The sequence below is a fragment of the Pelophylax lessonae genome (assembly GCF_965119305.1).
Source record: "Pelophylax lessonae genome assembly, contig: HAP1_SCAFFOLD_1121, whole genome shotgun sequence".
In the NCBI taxonomy this organism is placed as follows: domain Eukaryota; kingdom Metazoa; phylum Chordata; class Amphibia; order Anura; family Ranidae; genus Pelophylax; species Pelophylax lessonae.
The window spans coordinates 1,771-18,009 of record NW_028119255.1 but is presented as its reverse complement, the minus strand read 5'-3'; the positions used below and the strand labels follow the sequence as shown (position 1 = coordinate 18,009).

The 16,239-nt window shown below is 51.1% G+C and overlaps 1 protein-coding gene across 1 annotated transcript; it reads left to right on the top strand.

Moving 5' to 3' along the window:
• The first annotated feature begins 4,060 nt into the window (after positions 1 to 4,060).
• On the top strand, positions 4,061 to 14,586 carry LOC309544121 (myb-related transcription factor, partner of profilin-like). Its single transcript, XM_082276499.1, has 2 exons — positions 4,061 to 4,497; positions 14,469 to 14,586. Exons 1-2 carry the CDS (start codon positions 4,101 to 4,103, stop codon positions 14,489 to 14,491), a joined length of 420 nt encoding a protein of 139 aa, XP_082132625.1. The 5' UTR covers positions 4,061 to 4,100; the 3' UTR covers positions 14,492 to 14,586.
• The last annotated feature ends 1,653 nt before the right edge of the window (positions 14,587 to 16,239 follow it).

The following is a 16,239-nucleotide window of genomic DNA, read 5'->3' as shown; positions in this document are numbered from 1 at the left end:
AAGTGATGTGTATGGTGATGGAGGTGAGGAGTGTCATGGTGGATTGTATATAGAGAAGTGATGTGTATGGTGATGGAGGTGAGGAGTGTCTCATGGTGGATTGTATATAGAGAAGTGATGTGTATGGTGATGGAGGTGAGGAGTGTCTCATGGTGGATTGTATATAGAGAAGTGATGTGTATGGTGATGGAGGTGAGGAGTGTCTCATGGTGGATTGTATATAGAGAAGTGATGTGTACGGTGATGGAGGTGAGGAGTGTCTCATGGTGGATTGTATATAGAGAAGTGGTGTGTATGGTGATGGAGGTGAGGAGTGTCTCATGGTGGATTGTATATAGAGAAGTGATGTGTATGGTGATGGAGGTGAGGAGTGTCTCATGGTGGATTGTATATAGAGAAGTGATGTGTATGGTGATGGAGGTGAGGAGTGTCTCATGGTGGATTGTATATAGAGAAGTGGTGTGTACGGTGATGGAGGTGAGGAGTGTCTCATGGTGGATTGTATATAGAGAAGTGGTGTGTATGGTGATGGAGGTGAGGAGTGTCTCATGGTGGATTGTATATAGAGAAGTGATGTGTATGGTGATGGAGGTGAGGAGTGTCTCATGGTGGATTGTATATAGAGAAGTGATGTGTATGGTGATGGAGGTGAGGAGTGTCTCATGGTGGATTGTATATAGAGAAGTGATGTGTACGGTGATGGAGGTGAGGAGTGTCTCATGGTGGATTGTATATAGAGAAGTGGTGTGTACGGTGATGGAGGTGAGGAGTGTCTCATGGTGGATTGTATATAGAGAAGTGATGTGTATGGTGATGGAGGTGAGGAGTGTCTCATGGTGGATTGTATATAGAGAAGTGATGTGTACGGTGATGGAGGTGAGGAGTATCTCATGGTGGATTGTATATAGAGAAGTGATGTGTATGGTGATGGGGGTGAGGAGTGTCTCATGGTGGATTGTATATAGAGAAGTGATGTGTATGGTGATGGAGGTGAGGAGTGTCTCATGGTGGATTGTATATAGAGAAGTGATGTGTATGGTGATGGAGGTGAGGAGTGTCTCATGGTGGATTGTATATAGAGAAGTGATGTGTATGGTGATGGAGGTGAGGAGTGTCTCATGGTGGATTGTATATAGAGAAGTGATGTGTATGGTGATGGAGGTGAGGAGTGTCTCATGGTGGATTGTATATAGAGAAGTGATGTGTATGGTGATGGAGGTGAGGAGTGTCTCATGGTGGATTGTATATAGAGAAGTGATGTGTATGGTGATGGAGGTGAGGAGTGTCTCATGGTGGATTGTATATAGAGAAGTGATGTGTACGGTGATGGAGGTGAGGAGTGTCTCATGGTGGATTGTATATAGAGAAGTGATGTGTACGGTGATGGAGGTGAGGAGTGTCTCATGGTGGATTGTATATAGAGAAGTGATGTGTATGGTGATGGAGGTGAGGAGTGTCTCATGGTGGATTGTATATAGAGAAGTGATGTGTATGGTGATGGAGGTGAGGAGAGTCTCATGGTGGATTGTATATAGAGAAGTGATGTGTATGGTGATGGAGGTGAGGAGTGTCTCATGGTGGATTGTATATAGAGAAGTGATGTGTATGGTGATGGAGGTGAGGAGTGTCTCATGGTGGATTGTATATAGAGAAGTGATGTGTATGGTGATGGAGGTGAGGAGTGTCTCATGGTGGATTGTATATAGAGAAGTGATGTGTATGGTGATGGAGGTGAGGAGTGTCTCATGGTGGATTGTATATAGAGAAGTGGTGTCCATGGTGATGGAGGTGAGGAGTGTCTCATGGTGGATTGTATATAGAGAAGTGATGTGTACGGTGATGGAGGTGAGGAGTGTCTCATGGTGGATTGTATATAGAGAAGTGATGTGTATGGTGATGGAGGTGAGGAGTGTCTCATGGTGGATTGTATATAGAGAAGTGATGTGTATGGTGATGGAGGTGAGGAGTGTCTCATGGTGGATTGTATATAGAGAAGTGATGTGTATGGTGATGGAGGTGAGGAGAGTCTCATGGTGGATTGTATATAGAGAAGTGATGTGTATGGTGATGGAGGTGAGGAGTGTCTCATGGTGGATTGTATATAGAGAAGTGGTGTGTACGGTGATGGAGGTGAGGAGTGTCTCATGGTGGATTGTATATAGAGAAGTGATGTGTATGGTGATGGAGGTGAGGAGTGTCTCATGGTGGATTGTATATAGAGAAGTGATGTGTATGGTGATGGAGGTGAGGAGTGTCTCATGGTGGATTGTATATAGAGAAGTGATGTGTATGGTGATGGAGGTGAGGAGTGTCTCATGGTGGATTGTATATAGAGAAGTGATGTGTATGGTGATGGAGGTGAGGAGTGTCTCATGGTGGATTGTATATAGAGAAGTGATGTGTATGGTGATGGAGGTGAGGAGTGTCTCATGGTGGATTGTATATAGAGAAGTGGTGTGTACGGTGATGGAGGTGAGGAGTGTCTCATGGTGGATTGTATATAGAGAAGTGATGTGTATGGTGATGGAGGTGAGGAGTGTCTCATGGTGGATTGTATATAGAGAAGTGGTGTGTATGGTGATGGAGGTGAGGAGTGTCATGGTGGATTGTATATAGAGAAGTGATGTGTATGGTGATGGAGGTGAGGAGTGTCTCATGGTGGATTGTATATAGAGAAGTGATGTGTATGGTGATGGAGGTGAGGAGTGTCTCATGGTGGATTGTATATAGAGAAGTGATGTGTATGGTGATGGAGGTGAGGAGTGTCTCATGGTGGATTGTATATAGAGAAGTGATGTGTACGGTGATGGAGGTGAGGAGTGTCATGGTGGATTGTATATAGAGAAGTGGTGTGTACGGTGATGGAGGTGAGGAGTGTCTCATGGTGGATTGTATATAGAGAAGTGATGTGTATGGTGATGGAGGTGAGGAGTGTCTCATGGTGGATTGTATATAGAGAAGTGATGTGTATGGTGATGGAGGTGAGGAGTGTCTCATGGTGGATTGTATATAGAGAAGTGATGTGTACGGTGATGGAGGTGAGGAGTGTCTCATGGTGGATTGTATATAGAGAAGTGATGTGTATGGTGATGGAGGTGAGGAGTGTCATGGTGGATTATATATAGAGAAGTGATGTGTATGGTGATGGAGGTGAGGAGTGTCTCATGGTGGATTGTATATAGAGAAGTGATGTGTATGGTGATGGAGGTGAGGAGTGTCTCATGGTGGATTGTATATAGAGAAGTGATGTGTATGGTGATGGAGGTGAGGAGTGTCTCATGGTGGATTGTATATAGAGAAGTGGTGTGTACGGTGATGGAGGTGAGGAGAGTCTCATGGTGGATTGTATATAGAGAAGTGATGTGTATGGTGATGGAGGTGAGGAGTGTCTCATGGTGGATTGTATATAGAGAAGTGGTGTGTATGGTGATGGAGGTGAGGAGTGTCTCATGGTGGATTGTATATAGAGAAGTGGTGTGTATGGTGATGGAGGTGAGGAGTGTCTCATGGTGGATTGTATATAGAGAAGTGATGTGTATGGTGATGGAGGTGAGGAGTGTCTCATGGTGGATTGTATATAGAGAAGTGGTGTGTATGGTGATGGAGGTGAGGAGTGTCTCATGGTGGATTGTATATAGAGAAGTGATGTGTATGGTGATGGAGGTGAGGAGTGTCTCATGGTGGATTGTATATAGAGAAGTGATGTGTATGGTGATGGAGGTGAGGAGTGTCTCATGGTGGATTGTATATAGAGAAGTGATGTGTATGGTGATGGAGGTGAGGAGTGTCTCATGGTGGATTGTATATAGAGAAGTGGTGTGTATGGTGATGGAGGTGAGGAGTGTCTCATGGTGGATTGTATATAGAGAAGTGGTGTGTATGGTGATGGAGGTGAGGAGTGTCTCATGGTGGATTGTATATAGAGAAGTGATGTGTATGGTGATGGAGGTGAGGAGTGTCTCATGGTGGATTGTATATAGAGAAGTGGTGTGTATGGTGATGGAGGTTGGGAATCGGTTATATTTTGGGTGTTTTTTACTCATCCAATGCTCTGTGATCGTTTAGCCAGAACCCTGGAGGCCATCGTGAATGCCCTCGCCATGTCCGGCGAGACAGAAGAGGTGACCCGGCTCCGGAAGCCCCGCTTTTCCTATGAAGAGAATCAGATCCTTATCCGAGAAGTGAGGGCCCATTACTCCATGCTGTACGGGGCCCAGGCCCGCCGGCTGAGCGTAGCAGAGAGACGCCGAGTGTGGGAGGGAATCGCCGCCAAAATTAACGCCATAACCAACTGGAAACGCACGGCTCAGGAAGTTCAGAAACGTTGGAATGATTTTAAGAGGCGGACCAAAGAGAAGCTGGCGAGGGTCCCTCACTCCACCCAGAACGGCTCCGCGGAGGAGGTCCTTACAGCGGAAGAAGAGACGATATTCGCTATCCTGGGTCCAGGTGTGGTACCTGGCCATGAGGCCTATATTCCGGGGACGCGGCCTGGGGGTAAGAGCTCAGCCTTGACGGATTACTGATGATGAATGACAGAATTATTGGCCCTGAATTGGGGTCCGTCCATCCCTCCCACCCTTCCATCCATCCCTCCCACTCTTCCATCCCTTCCATCCCTCCCACCCTTCCATTCATCTTTCCTGCCCCTCCATCCCTTCATCTCTCCCACTCTTCCATCCATTCCGTCCCTCCCGCCCTCCCACCCTTCCATCCATCCCTCCCGCCCTTCCATCCATCCCCCCCTTCCATTCATCTCTCCCACTCTTCCATCCATTCCGTCCCTCCCGCCCTTCCATCTCTTCCGCCCTTCCATCCATCCCTCCCGCCCTTCCATTCCTCCAGCTGACAGAAATAAGTGACTTGTCGTGCACATTGATCGATCAGATCCCTGAATTTCCTACATCATTCCTCAGATGAAGGGGGAGGGGCAGCAATGGTGGGTGGTGACCAGCGAATGGTCCGTACCCAGAATTCTCTCCCAACCAATAGCATGGCTTCTATTTAAAGCTGAACTCTGGGAGTGATGGGCATTGTATAGTGACGCTGGTCCAGTCTGTATATCTCATACCTGAGGGGGGCGCTGGGGAGCTGAACTTTACTATCTCCAACTATTACAGTGATTGTCAGCTTCTCAGCGCCCTTCAGCTGTGACCTGTACATACGGGGGAGGGGAATGTCCGCTGTGACCTGGCGCTCTGCCTTAGGTGCTCTGGCAGGTGTTACCTCGGTACGTGCGCCACTGAGGAGACATTGAACCCGGCAGCCATCTTGGGAGAGCATGCATACTAATTGTGTTCTCTCTTTTTTATTTTGTGGTCATATTGAGGTGTGAGCAATAATGGGCATGTTTGTGAATTATATAAACCCCTATCTGTGTCTCATCTGGGACACTTCACTTCCTGTCCCCTATCTGTGTCTCCTCTGGGAGACTTCCCTTCACTTCCTGTCCCCTTTCTGTGTCTCCTCTGGGAGACTTCCCTTCACTTCCTGTCCCCTATCTGTGTCTCCTCCTAGAGACTTCCCTTCACTTCCTGTCCCCTATCTGTGTTTCATCTGGGAGACTTCCCTTCACTTCCTGTCCCCTATCTGTGTCTCATCTGGGACACTTCACTTCCTGTCCCCTATCTGTGTCTCCTCTGGGAGACTTCCCTTCACTTCCTGTCCCCTATGTGTGTCTCATCTGGGACACTTCTCTTCACTTTCTGTCCCCTGTGTCCCATTGGGGAGACTTCCCTTCACTTCCTGTCCCCTAGCTGTGTCTCATCTGGGACACTTCCCTTCACTTCCTGTCCCCTATCTGTGTCTCCTCTGGGAGACTTCCCTTCCTGTCCCCTATCTGTGTCTCCTCTGGGACACTTCCCTTCACTTCCTGTTCCCTATCTGTGTCCCATTGGGGAGACTTCCTTTCACTTCCTGTCCCCTATTTGTGTCTCATCTGGGACACTTCCTGTCCCCTATCTGTGCCTCATCTGGGACACTTCCCTTCACTTCCTGTCCCCTATCTGTGTCCAATCTGGGACACTTCCCTTCACTTCCTGTTCCCTATCTGTGTCTCCTCTGGAACACTTCCCTTCACTTCCTGTTCCCTATCTGTGTCCCATTGGGGACACTTCCCTTCACTTCCTGTCTCCCCTATCTGTGTCTCATCTGGAACACTTCACTTCCTGTCCCCTATCTGTGTCTCATCTTGGACACTTCACTTCCTGTCCCCTATCTGTGTCTCCTCTGGGACACTTCACTTCCTGTCCCCTATCTGTGTCTCATCTGGGACACTTCACTTCCTGTCCCCTATCTGTGTCTCCTCTGGGAGACTTCCCTTCACTTCCTGTCCCCTATGTGTGTCTCATCTGGGACACTTCTCTTCACTTTCTGTCCCCTGTGTCCCATTGGGGAGACTTCCCTTCACTTCCTGTCCCCTAGCTGTGTCTCATCTGGGACACTTCCCTTCACTTCCTGTCCCCTATCTGTGTCTCCTCTGGGAGACTTCCCTTCCTGTCCCCTATCTGTGTCTCCTCTGGGACACTTCCCTTCACTTCCTGTTCCCTATCTGTGTCCCATTGGGGAGACTTCCTTTCACTTCCTGTCCCCTATTTGTGTCTCATCTGGGACACTTCCTGTCCCCTATCTGTGCCTCATCTGGGACACTTCCCTTCACTTCCTGTCCCCTATCTGTGTCCAATCTGGGACACTTCCCTTCACTTCCTGTTCCCTATCTGTGTCTCCTCTGGAACACTTCCCTTCACTTCCTGTTCCCTATCTGTGTCCCATTGGGGACACTTCCCTTCACTTCCTGTCTCCCCTATCTGTGTCTCATCTGGAACACTTCACTTCCTGTCCCCTATCTGTGTCTCATCTTGGACACTTCACTTCCTGTCCCCTATCTGTGTCTCCTCTGGGACTTTTCACTTCCTGTCCCCTATCTGTGTCTCCTCTGGGAGACTTCCCTTCACTTCCTGTTCACTATCTGTGTCTCATCTGGGAGACTTCCCTTCACTTCCTGTCCCCTATCTGTGTCTCCTCTGGGAGACCTCCCTTCACTTCCTGTTCACTATCTGTGTCTCATCTGGGACACTTCCCTTCACTTCCTGTTCCCTATCTGTGTCCCATTGGGGAGACTTACCTTCACTTCCTGTCCCCTATCTGTGTCTCCTCTGGGACACTTCACTTCCTGTCCCCTATCTGTGTCTCCTCTGGGAGACTTCCCTTCACTTCCTGTTCACTATCTGTGTCTCCTCTGGGAAACTTCACTTCTTGTCCCCTATCTGTGTCTCCTCTGGGAAACTTCACTTCCTGTCCCCTATCTGTGTCTTCTCTGGGAGACTTCACTTCCTGTCCCCTATCTGTGTCTCCTCTGGGAGACTTCCCTTCACTTCCTGTCCCCTATCTGTGTCTCATCTGGGACACTTCCCTTCACTTCCTGTCCCCTATCTGTGCCTCATCTTGGAGACTTCCCTTCACTTCCTGTCCCCTATCTGTGTCTCCTCTGGGAGACTTCCCTTCACTTCCTGTTCACTATCTTTGTCTCATCTGGGAGACTTCCCTTCACTTCCTGTCCCCTATCTGTGTCTCATCTGGGAGACTTCCCTTCACTTCCTGTTTACTATCTGTGTCTCATCTGGGACACTTCCCTTCACTTCCTGTCCCCTATCTGTGTCTCCTCTGGGACACTTCCCTTTACTTTCTGTCCCCTATCTGTGTCTCATCTGGGAGACTTCCCTTCACTTCCTGTCCCCTATCTGTGCCTCATCTAGGACACTTCCCTTCACTTCCTGTTCCACATCTGTGTCTCATCTGGGAGACTTCCCTTCACTTCCTGTTTACTATCTGTGTCTCATCTGGGACACTTCCCTTCACTTCCTGTCCCCTATCTGTGTCTCCTCTGGGAAACTTCACTTCCTGTCCCCTATCTGTGTCTCCTCTGGGACACTTCCCTTCACTTTCTGTCCCCTATCTGTGCCTCATCTGGGAGACTTCCCTTCACTTCCTGTCCCCTATCTGTGTCTCATCTGGGACACTTCCCTTCACTTCCTGTCCCCTATCTGTGCCTCATCTGGGAGACTTCCCTTCACTTCCTGTCCCCTATCTGTGTTTAATCTGGGACACTTCCCTTCACTTCCTGTCCCCTATCTGTGCCTCATCTGGGACACTTCCCTTCACTTCCTGTCCCCTATCTGTGTCTCCTCTGGGACACTTCCCTTCACTTCCTGTCCCCTATCTGTGTTTAATCTGGGACACTTCCCTTCACTTCCTGTCCCCTATCTGTGCCTCATCTGGGACACTTCCCTTCACTTCCTCTCCCCTATCTGTGCCTCATCTGGGACACTTCCCTTCACTTCCTGTCCCCTATCTGTGTCTCCTCTGGGAGACTTCCCTTCCTGTCCCCTATCTGTGTCTCCTCTGGGACACTTCCCTTCACTCCCTGTTCCCTATCTGTGTCCCATTGGGGAGACTTCCTTTCACTTCCTGTCCCCTATTTGTGTCTCATCTGGGACACTTCCTGTCCCCTATCTGTGCCTCATCTGGGACACTTCCCTTCACTTCCTGTCCCCTATCTGTGTCCAATCTGGGACACTTCCCTTCACTTCCTGTTCCCTATCTGTGTCTCCTCTGGAACACTTCCCTTCACTTCCTGTTCCCTATCTGTGTCCCATTGGGGACACTTCCCTTCACTTCCTGTCTCCCCTATCTGTGTCTCATCTGGAACACTTCACTTCCTGTCCACTATCTGTGTCTCATCTTGGACACTTCACTTCCTGTCCCCTATCCGTGTCTCCTCTGGGACACTTCACTTCCTGTCCCCTATCTGTGTCTCCTCTGGGAGACTTCCCTTCACTTCCTGTTCACTATCTGTGTCTCATCTGGGAGACTTCCCTTCACTTCCTGTCCCCTATCTGTGTCTCCTCTGGGAGACCTCCCTTCACTTCCTGTTCACTATCTGTGTCTCATCTGGGACACTTCCCTTCACTTCCTGTTCCCTATCTGTGTCCCATTGGGGAGACTTACCTTCACTTCCTGTCCCCTATCTGTGTCTCCTCTGGGACACTTCACTTCCTGTCCCCTATCTGTGTCTCCTCTGGGAGACTTCCCTTCACTTCCTGTTCACTATCTGTGTCTCCTCTGGGAAACTTCACTTCTTGTCCCCTATCTGTGTCTCCTCTGGGAAACTTCACTTCCTGTCCCCTATCTGTGTCTTCTCTGGGAGACTTCACTTCCTGTCCCCTATCTGTGTCTCCTCTGGGAGACTTCCCTTCACTTCCTGTCCCCTATCTGTGTCTCATCTGGGACACTTCCCTTCACTTCCTGTCCCCTATCTGTGCCTCATCTTGGAGACTTCCCTTCACTTCCTGTCCCCTATCTGTGTCTCCTCTGGGAGACTTCCCTTTACTTCCTGTTCACTATCTTTGTCTCATCTGGGAGACTTCCCTTCACTTCCTGTCCCCTATCTGTGTCTCATCTGGGAGACTTCCCTTCACTTCCTGTTTACTATCTGTGTCTCATCTGGGACACTTCCCTTCACTTCCTGTCCCCTATCTGTGTCTCCTCTGGGACACTTCCCTTTACTTTCTGTCCCCTATCTGTGTCTCATCTGGGAGACTTCCCTTCACTTCCTGTCCCCTATCTGTGCCTCATCTAGGACACTTCCCTTCACTTCCTGTTCCACATCTGTGTCTCATCTGGGAGACTTCCCTTCACTTCCTGTTTACTATCTGTGTCTCATCTGGGACACTTCCCTTCACTTCCTGTCCCCTATCTGTGTCTCCTCTGGGAAACTTCACTTCCTGTCCCCTATCTGTGTCTCCTCTGGGACACTTCCCTTCACTTTCTGTCCCCTATCTGTGCCTCATCTGGGAGACTTCCCTTCACTTCCTGTCCCCTATCTGTGTCTCATCTGGGACACTTCCCTTCACTTCCTGTCCCCTATCTGTGCCTCATCTGGGAGACTTCCCTTCACTTCCTGTCCCCTATCTGTGTTTAATCTGGGACACTTCCCTTCACTTCCTGTCCCCTATCTGTGCCTCATCTGGGACACTTCCCTTCACTTCCTGTCCCCTATCTGTGTCTCCTCTGGGACACTTCCCTTCACTTCCTGTCCCCTATCTGTGTTTAATCTGGGACACTTCCCTTCACTTCCTGTCCCCTATCTGTGCCTCATCTGGGACACTTCCCTTCACTTCCTCTCCCCTATCTGTGTCTCCTCTGGGACACTTCCCTTCACTTCCTGTCCCCTATCTGTGTCCCATTGGGGACACTTCCCTTCACTTCCTGTCTCCCTATCTGTGTCTCATCTGGAACACTTCACTTCCTGTCCCCTATCTGTGTCTTATCTGGGACACTTCACTTCCTGTCCCCTAGCTGTGTCTCATCTGGGAAACTTCCCTTCACTTCCTGTCTCCCCTATCTGTGTCCCATTGGGAGACTTCCTTTCACTTCCGGTCCCCTATGTGTCTCATCTGGGACACTTCCCTTCATTTCCTGTCCCCTATCTGTGTTTCATCTGGGACACTTCCCTTCACTTCCTGTTCCCTATCTGTGTCCCATTGGGGACAATTCCCTTCACTTCCTGTCTCCCCTATCTGTGTCTCATCTGGGACACTTCACTTCCTGTCCCCTATCTGTGTCTCATCTGGGAGAATTCCCTTCACTTCCTGTCCCCTATCTGTGCCTCATCTGGGAGACTTCACTTCCTGTCCCCTATCTGTGTTTAATCTGGGACACTTCCCTTCACTTCCTGTCCCCTATCTGTGCCTCATCTGGGACACTTCCCTTCACTCCCTGTCCCCTATCTGTGCCTCATCTGGGACACTTCCCTTCACTTCCTGTCCCCTATCTGTGTCTCATCTGGGAGACTTCCCTTCACTTCCTGTCCCCTATGTGTGTCTCATCTGGGACACTTCCCTTCACTTTCTGTCCCCTGTGTCCCATTGGGGAGACTTCCCTTCACTTCCTGTCTCCCCTATCTGTGTCCCATTGGGGAGACTTCCCTTCACTTCCTGTCCCCTAGCTGTGTCTCATCTGGGACACTTCCTTCACTTCCTGTCCTCTATCTGTGTCTCCTCTGGGAGACTTCACTTCCTGTCCGCTATCTGTGTCTCCTCTGGGAGACTTCCCTTCACTTCCTGTCCCCTATCTGTGTCTCCTCTGGGACACTTCCCTTCACTTCCTGTTCCCTATCTGTGTCCCATTGGGGACACTTCCCTTCACTTCCTGTCCCCTATCTGTGTCTCCTCTGGGACACTTCACTTCCTGTCCCCTATCTGTGTCTCCTCTGGGACACTTCACTTCCTGTCCCCTATCTGTGTCTCCTCTGGGAGACTACCCTTCACTTCCTGTTCACTATCTGTGTCTCATCTGGGAGACTTCCCTTCACTTCCTGTCCCCTATCTGTGTCTCCTCTGGGAAACTTCACTTCCTGTCCCCTATCTGTGTCTCCTCTGGGAGACTTCACTTCCTGTCCCCTATCTGTGTCTCCTCTGGGAGACTTCACTTCCTGTCCCCTATCTGTGTCTCCTCTGGGAGACTTCACTTCCTGTCCCCTATCTGTGTCTCCTCTGGGAGACTTCCCTTCACTTCCTGTCCCCTATCTGTGCCTCATCTTGGAGACTTCCCTTCACTTCCTGTCCCCTATCTGTGTCTCATCTGGGACACTTCCCTTCACTTCCTGTCCCCTATCTGTGTCTCATCTTGGAGACTTCCCTTCACTTCCTGTCCCCCGATCTGTGTCTCCTCTGGGAGACTTCCCTTCACTTCCTGTTCACTATCTGTGTTTCATCTGAGACACTTCCCTTCACTTCCTGTCCCCTATCTGTGTCTCATCTTGGAGACTTCCCTTCACTTCCTGTCCCCGATCTGTGTCTCCTCTGGGAGACTTCCCTTCACTTCCTGTCCCCTATCTGTGTCTCATCTTGGAGACTTCCCTTCACTTCCTGTCCCCGATCTGTGTCTCCTCTGGGAGACTTCCCTTCACTTCCTGTCCCCTATCTGTGTCTCATCTGGGACACTTCCCTTCACTTCCTGTCCCCTATCTGTGTCTCCTCTGGGAGACTTCCCTTCACTTCCTGTCCCCTATCTGTGTCTCCTCTGGGACACTTCACTTCCTGTCCCCTATCTGTGTCTCCTCTGGGACACTTCACTTCCTGTCCCCTATCTGTGTCTCCTCTGGGAGACTACCCTTCACTTCCTGTTCACTATCTGTGTCTCATCTGGGAGACTTCCCTTCACTTCCTGTCCCCTATCTGTGTCTCCTCTGGGAAACTTCACTTCCTGTCCCCTATCTGTGTCTCCTCTGGGAGACTTCACTTCCTGTCCCCTATCTGTGTCTCCTCTGGGAGACTTCACTTCCTGTCCCCTATCTGTGTCTCCTCTGGGCGACTTCCCTTCACTTCCTGTCCCCTATCTGTGCCTCATCTTGGACACTTCCCTTCACTTCCTGTCCCCTATCTGTGTCTCATCTGGGACACTTCCCTTCACTTCCTGTCCCCGATCTGTGTCTCCTCTGGGAGACTTCCCTTCACTTCCTGTCCCCTATCTGTGTCTCATCTGGGACACTTCCCTTCACTTCCTGTCCCCTATCTGTGTCTCCTCTGGGAGACTTCCCTTCACTTCCTGTTCACTATCTGTGTCTCATCTTGGAGACTTCCCTTCACTTCCTGTCCCCGATCTGTGTCTCATCTTGGAGACTTCCCTTCACTTCCTGTCCCCGATCTGTGTCTCATCTGGGACACTTCCCTTCACTTCCTGTCCCCTATCTGTGTCTCATCTGGGACACTTCCCTTCACTTCCTGTCCCCTATCTGTGTCTCCTCTGGGACACTTCCCTTCACTTCCTGTTCACTATCTGTGTTTCATCTGAGACACTTCCCTTCACTTCCTGTCCCCTATCTGTGTCTCATCTTGGAGACTTCCCTTCACTTCCTGTCCCCGATCTGTGTCTCATCTGGGACACTTCCCTTCACTTCCTGTCCCCTATCTGTGTCTCATCTGGGACACTTCCCTTCACTTCCTGTCCCCTATCTGTGTCTCCTCTGGGACACTTCCCTTCACTTCCTGTCCCCTATCTGTGTCTCATCTTGGAGACTTCCCTTCACTTCCTGTCCCCGATCTGTGTCTCCTCTGGGAGACTTCCCTTCACTTCCTGTCCCCTATCTGTGTCTCATCTGGGACACTTCCCTTCACTTCCTGTCCCCTATCTGTGTCTCCTCTGGGACACTTCCCTTCACTTCCTGTCCCCTATCTGTGTCTCATCTGGGACACTTCCCTTCACTTCCTGTCCCCTATCTGTGTCTCCTCTGGGAAACTTCACTTCCTGTCCCCTATCTGTGTCTCCTCTGGGAGACTTCCCTTCACTTCCTGTCCCCTATCTGTGTCTCCTCTGGGACACTTCCCTTCACTTCCTGTCCCCTATCTGTGCAGGCCTGCACTCCTTCCCTCCCCCCCCCGGCCTGCACTCCTTCCCCTCTCCTCCGGCCTGCACTCCTCCCCCCCCCGGCCTGCACTCCTTCCCCTCTCCTCCGGCCTGCACTCCTCCCCCCCCCCGGCCTGCACTCCTTCCCCCCCCCCCCGGCCTGCACTCCCCCCCCCCCCCCCCGGCCTGCACTCCTTCCCCCCCCCCCCCGGCCTGCACTCCTCCCCCCCCCCGGCCTGCACTCCTTCCTCCCCCCCCCGGCCTGCACTCCTTCCCCCCCCCCCGGCCTGCACTCCTTCCCCCCCCCCCCCCCGGCCTGCACTCTCCCCCCTCCTTTGCCTGCACTCCTTCCCCCCCCCCCCGGCCTGCACTCCTTCCCCCCCGGCCTGCACTCTTCTCTCCCCCCCCCCTGGCCTGCACTCCTTCCCCCCCCCCCCTGGCCTGCACTCCTCCCCCCCCCGGCCTGCACTCCTTCCCCCCCTGCACTCCTCTCCCCCCTATGGGATTCCTCATGCAGGCTTTTGTGCACTCCATTGACACACGCAGAGTGGTTTTGCCCCCCCACTGCTTCCTGTGAGCCAATGAGGAGAGAGCAGCGATGTGGGTAAGTATAAGGAGGGATGCATGCAGAGAATGGGGGTGGGGGGTGCAGGAATAATACCCCGTACTCCTCCCTCCAAAGCCGGCCAGAAGGAGGAATCGGGGTGACAGCCCCCTCTGATACCCCTCTGACAGTCCTGGAGTTCCGCTATAGAAATGTCACCTATTGCAGATTTCCCATCATTAGATGAGGCGGCTGCATTAGATTTCCCCTCTGTTTTCACCTGGTGATCTGCCCCCCCCCCCCTTCTGTTCTAGAGCGCCCCACTCTGGATGAAGGAGCATCTTTTATCTGTCTGGGGGGAGGGGAATGTTAGCTGGACCAGCAGAATTAAACTAACACATCAAAGCCAAACTCAATGTAACCCTTTATAATCGCATCAATAAACGCTGATCATTGTAAGCACCCCTGTCAGTGGGAAATGGTTTGTCTCATCCCTCTAACCGCCACTTTGTCTGGACAGCTTTGTTTAGTAGAGGAAGTTGAAAAAACAACAGACTTACTGGCAGGATCACCAGGTGAAAACAGAGGGAAAAAAGCCTAAAAAAGAAAACTAATGCAGCCGCCACATCTAGGAATTGGTAAGAAATGACAATGTAATAAATGTTTGTCTTTTGGGTTTATTATTTCATTTATTATTTCACTTTTTTCCCCATTTTCATATGAGAAGAAAACATGCAAAAATAAGAGGACAACCCTCAATCCCCTCCCCTATAGAGGACAACCCTCAATCCCCTCCCCTATAGAGGACAACCCTCAATCCCCTCCCCTATAGAGGACAACCCTCAATCCCCTCCCCTATAGAGGACAACCCTCAATCCCCTCCCCTATAGAGGACAACCCTCAATCCCCTCCCCTATAGAGGACAACCCTAATCCCCTCCCCTATAGAGGACAACCCTCAATCCCCTCCCCTATAGAGGACAACCCTAATCCCCTCCCCTATAGAGGACAACCCTCAATCCCCTCCCCTATAGAGGACAACCCTTTATCCCCTCCCCTATAGAGGACAACCCTCAATCCCCTCCCCTATAGAGGACAACCCTCAATCCCCTCCCCTATAGAGGACAACCCTCAATCCCCTCCCCTATAGAGGACAACCCTAATCCCCTCCCCTATAGAGGACAACCCTCAATCCCCTCCCCTATAGAGGACAACCCTCAATCCCCTCCCCTATAGAGGACAACCCTCAATCCCCTCCCCTATAGAGGACAACCCTCAATCCCCTCCCCTATAGAGGACAACCCTCAATCCCCTCCCCTATAGAGGACAACCCTAATCCCCTCCCCTATAGAGGACAACCCTCAATCCCCTCCCCTATAGAGGACAACCCTCAATCCCCTCCCCTATAGAGGACAACCCTTTATCCCCTCCCCTATAGAGGACAACCCTAATCCCCTCCCCTATAGAGGACAACCCTTTATCCCCTCCCCTATAGAGGACAACCCTAATCCCCTCCCCTATAGAGGACAACCCTCAATCCCCTCCCCTATAGAGGACAACCCTAATCCCCTCCCCTATAGAGGACAACCCTAATCCCCTCCCTTATAGAGGACAACCCTAATCCCCTTCCCTATAGAGGACAACCCTAATCCCCTCCCCTATAGAGGACAACCCTCAATCCCCTCCTCTATAGTGGACAACCCTCAATTCCCTACCCTATAGAGAGAGGACAACCCTCAATCCCCTCCCCTATAGAGGACAACCCTAATTCCCTCCCCTACAGAGGACAACCCTCAATCCCCTCCCCCATAGAGGACAACCCTCAATCCCCTCCCCTATAGAGGACAACCCTAATCCCCTCCCCTATAGAGGACAACCCTCAATCCCCTCCCCTATAGAGAGAGGACAACCCTCAATCCCCTCCCCTATAGAGGACAACCCTAATCCCCTCCCCTATAGAGGACAACCCTTTATCCCCTCCCCTATAGAGGACAACCCTCAATCCCCTCCCCTATAGAGGACAACCCTCAATCCCCTCCCCTATAGAGGACAACCCTAATCCCCTCCCCTATAGAGGACAACCCTCAATCCCCTCCCCTATAGAGGACAACCCTAATCCCCTCCCCTATAGAGGACAACCCTTTATCCCCTCCCCTATAGAGGACAACCCTAATCCCCTCCCCTATAGAGGACAACCCTTTATCCCCTCCCCTATAGAGGACAACCCTAATCCCCTCCCCTATAGAGGACAACCCTAATCCCCTCCCCTATAGAGGACAACCCTAATCCCCT

Bases quoted from the DNA above. Each gene is read 5' to 3' on its own strand.
- LOC309544121 (XM_082276499.1), top strand. From the start codon at position 4,101: ATGTCCGGCGAGACAGAAGAGGTGACCCGGCTCCGGAAGCCCCGCTTT. The intron at 4,498-14,468 runs GTAAGAGCTCAG...TTGTCTGGACAG, and splicing joins TCCGGGGACGCGGCCTGGGG to CTTTGTTTAGTAGAGGAAGT.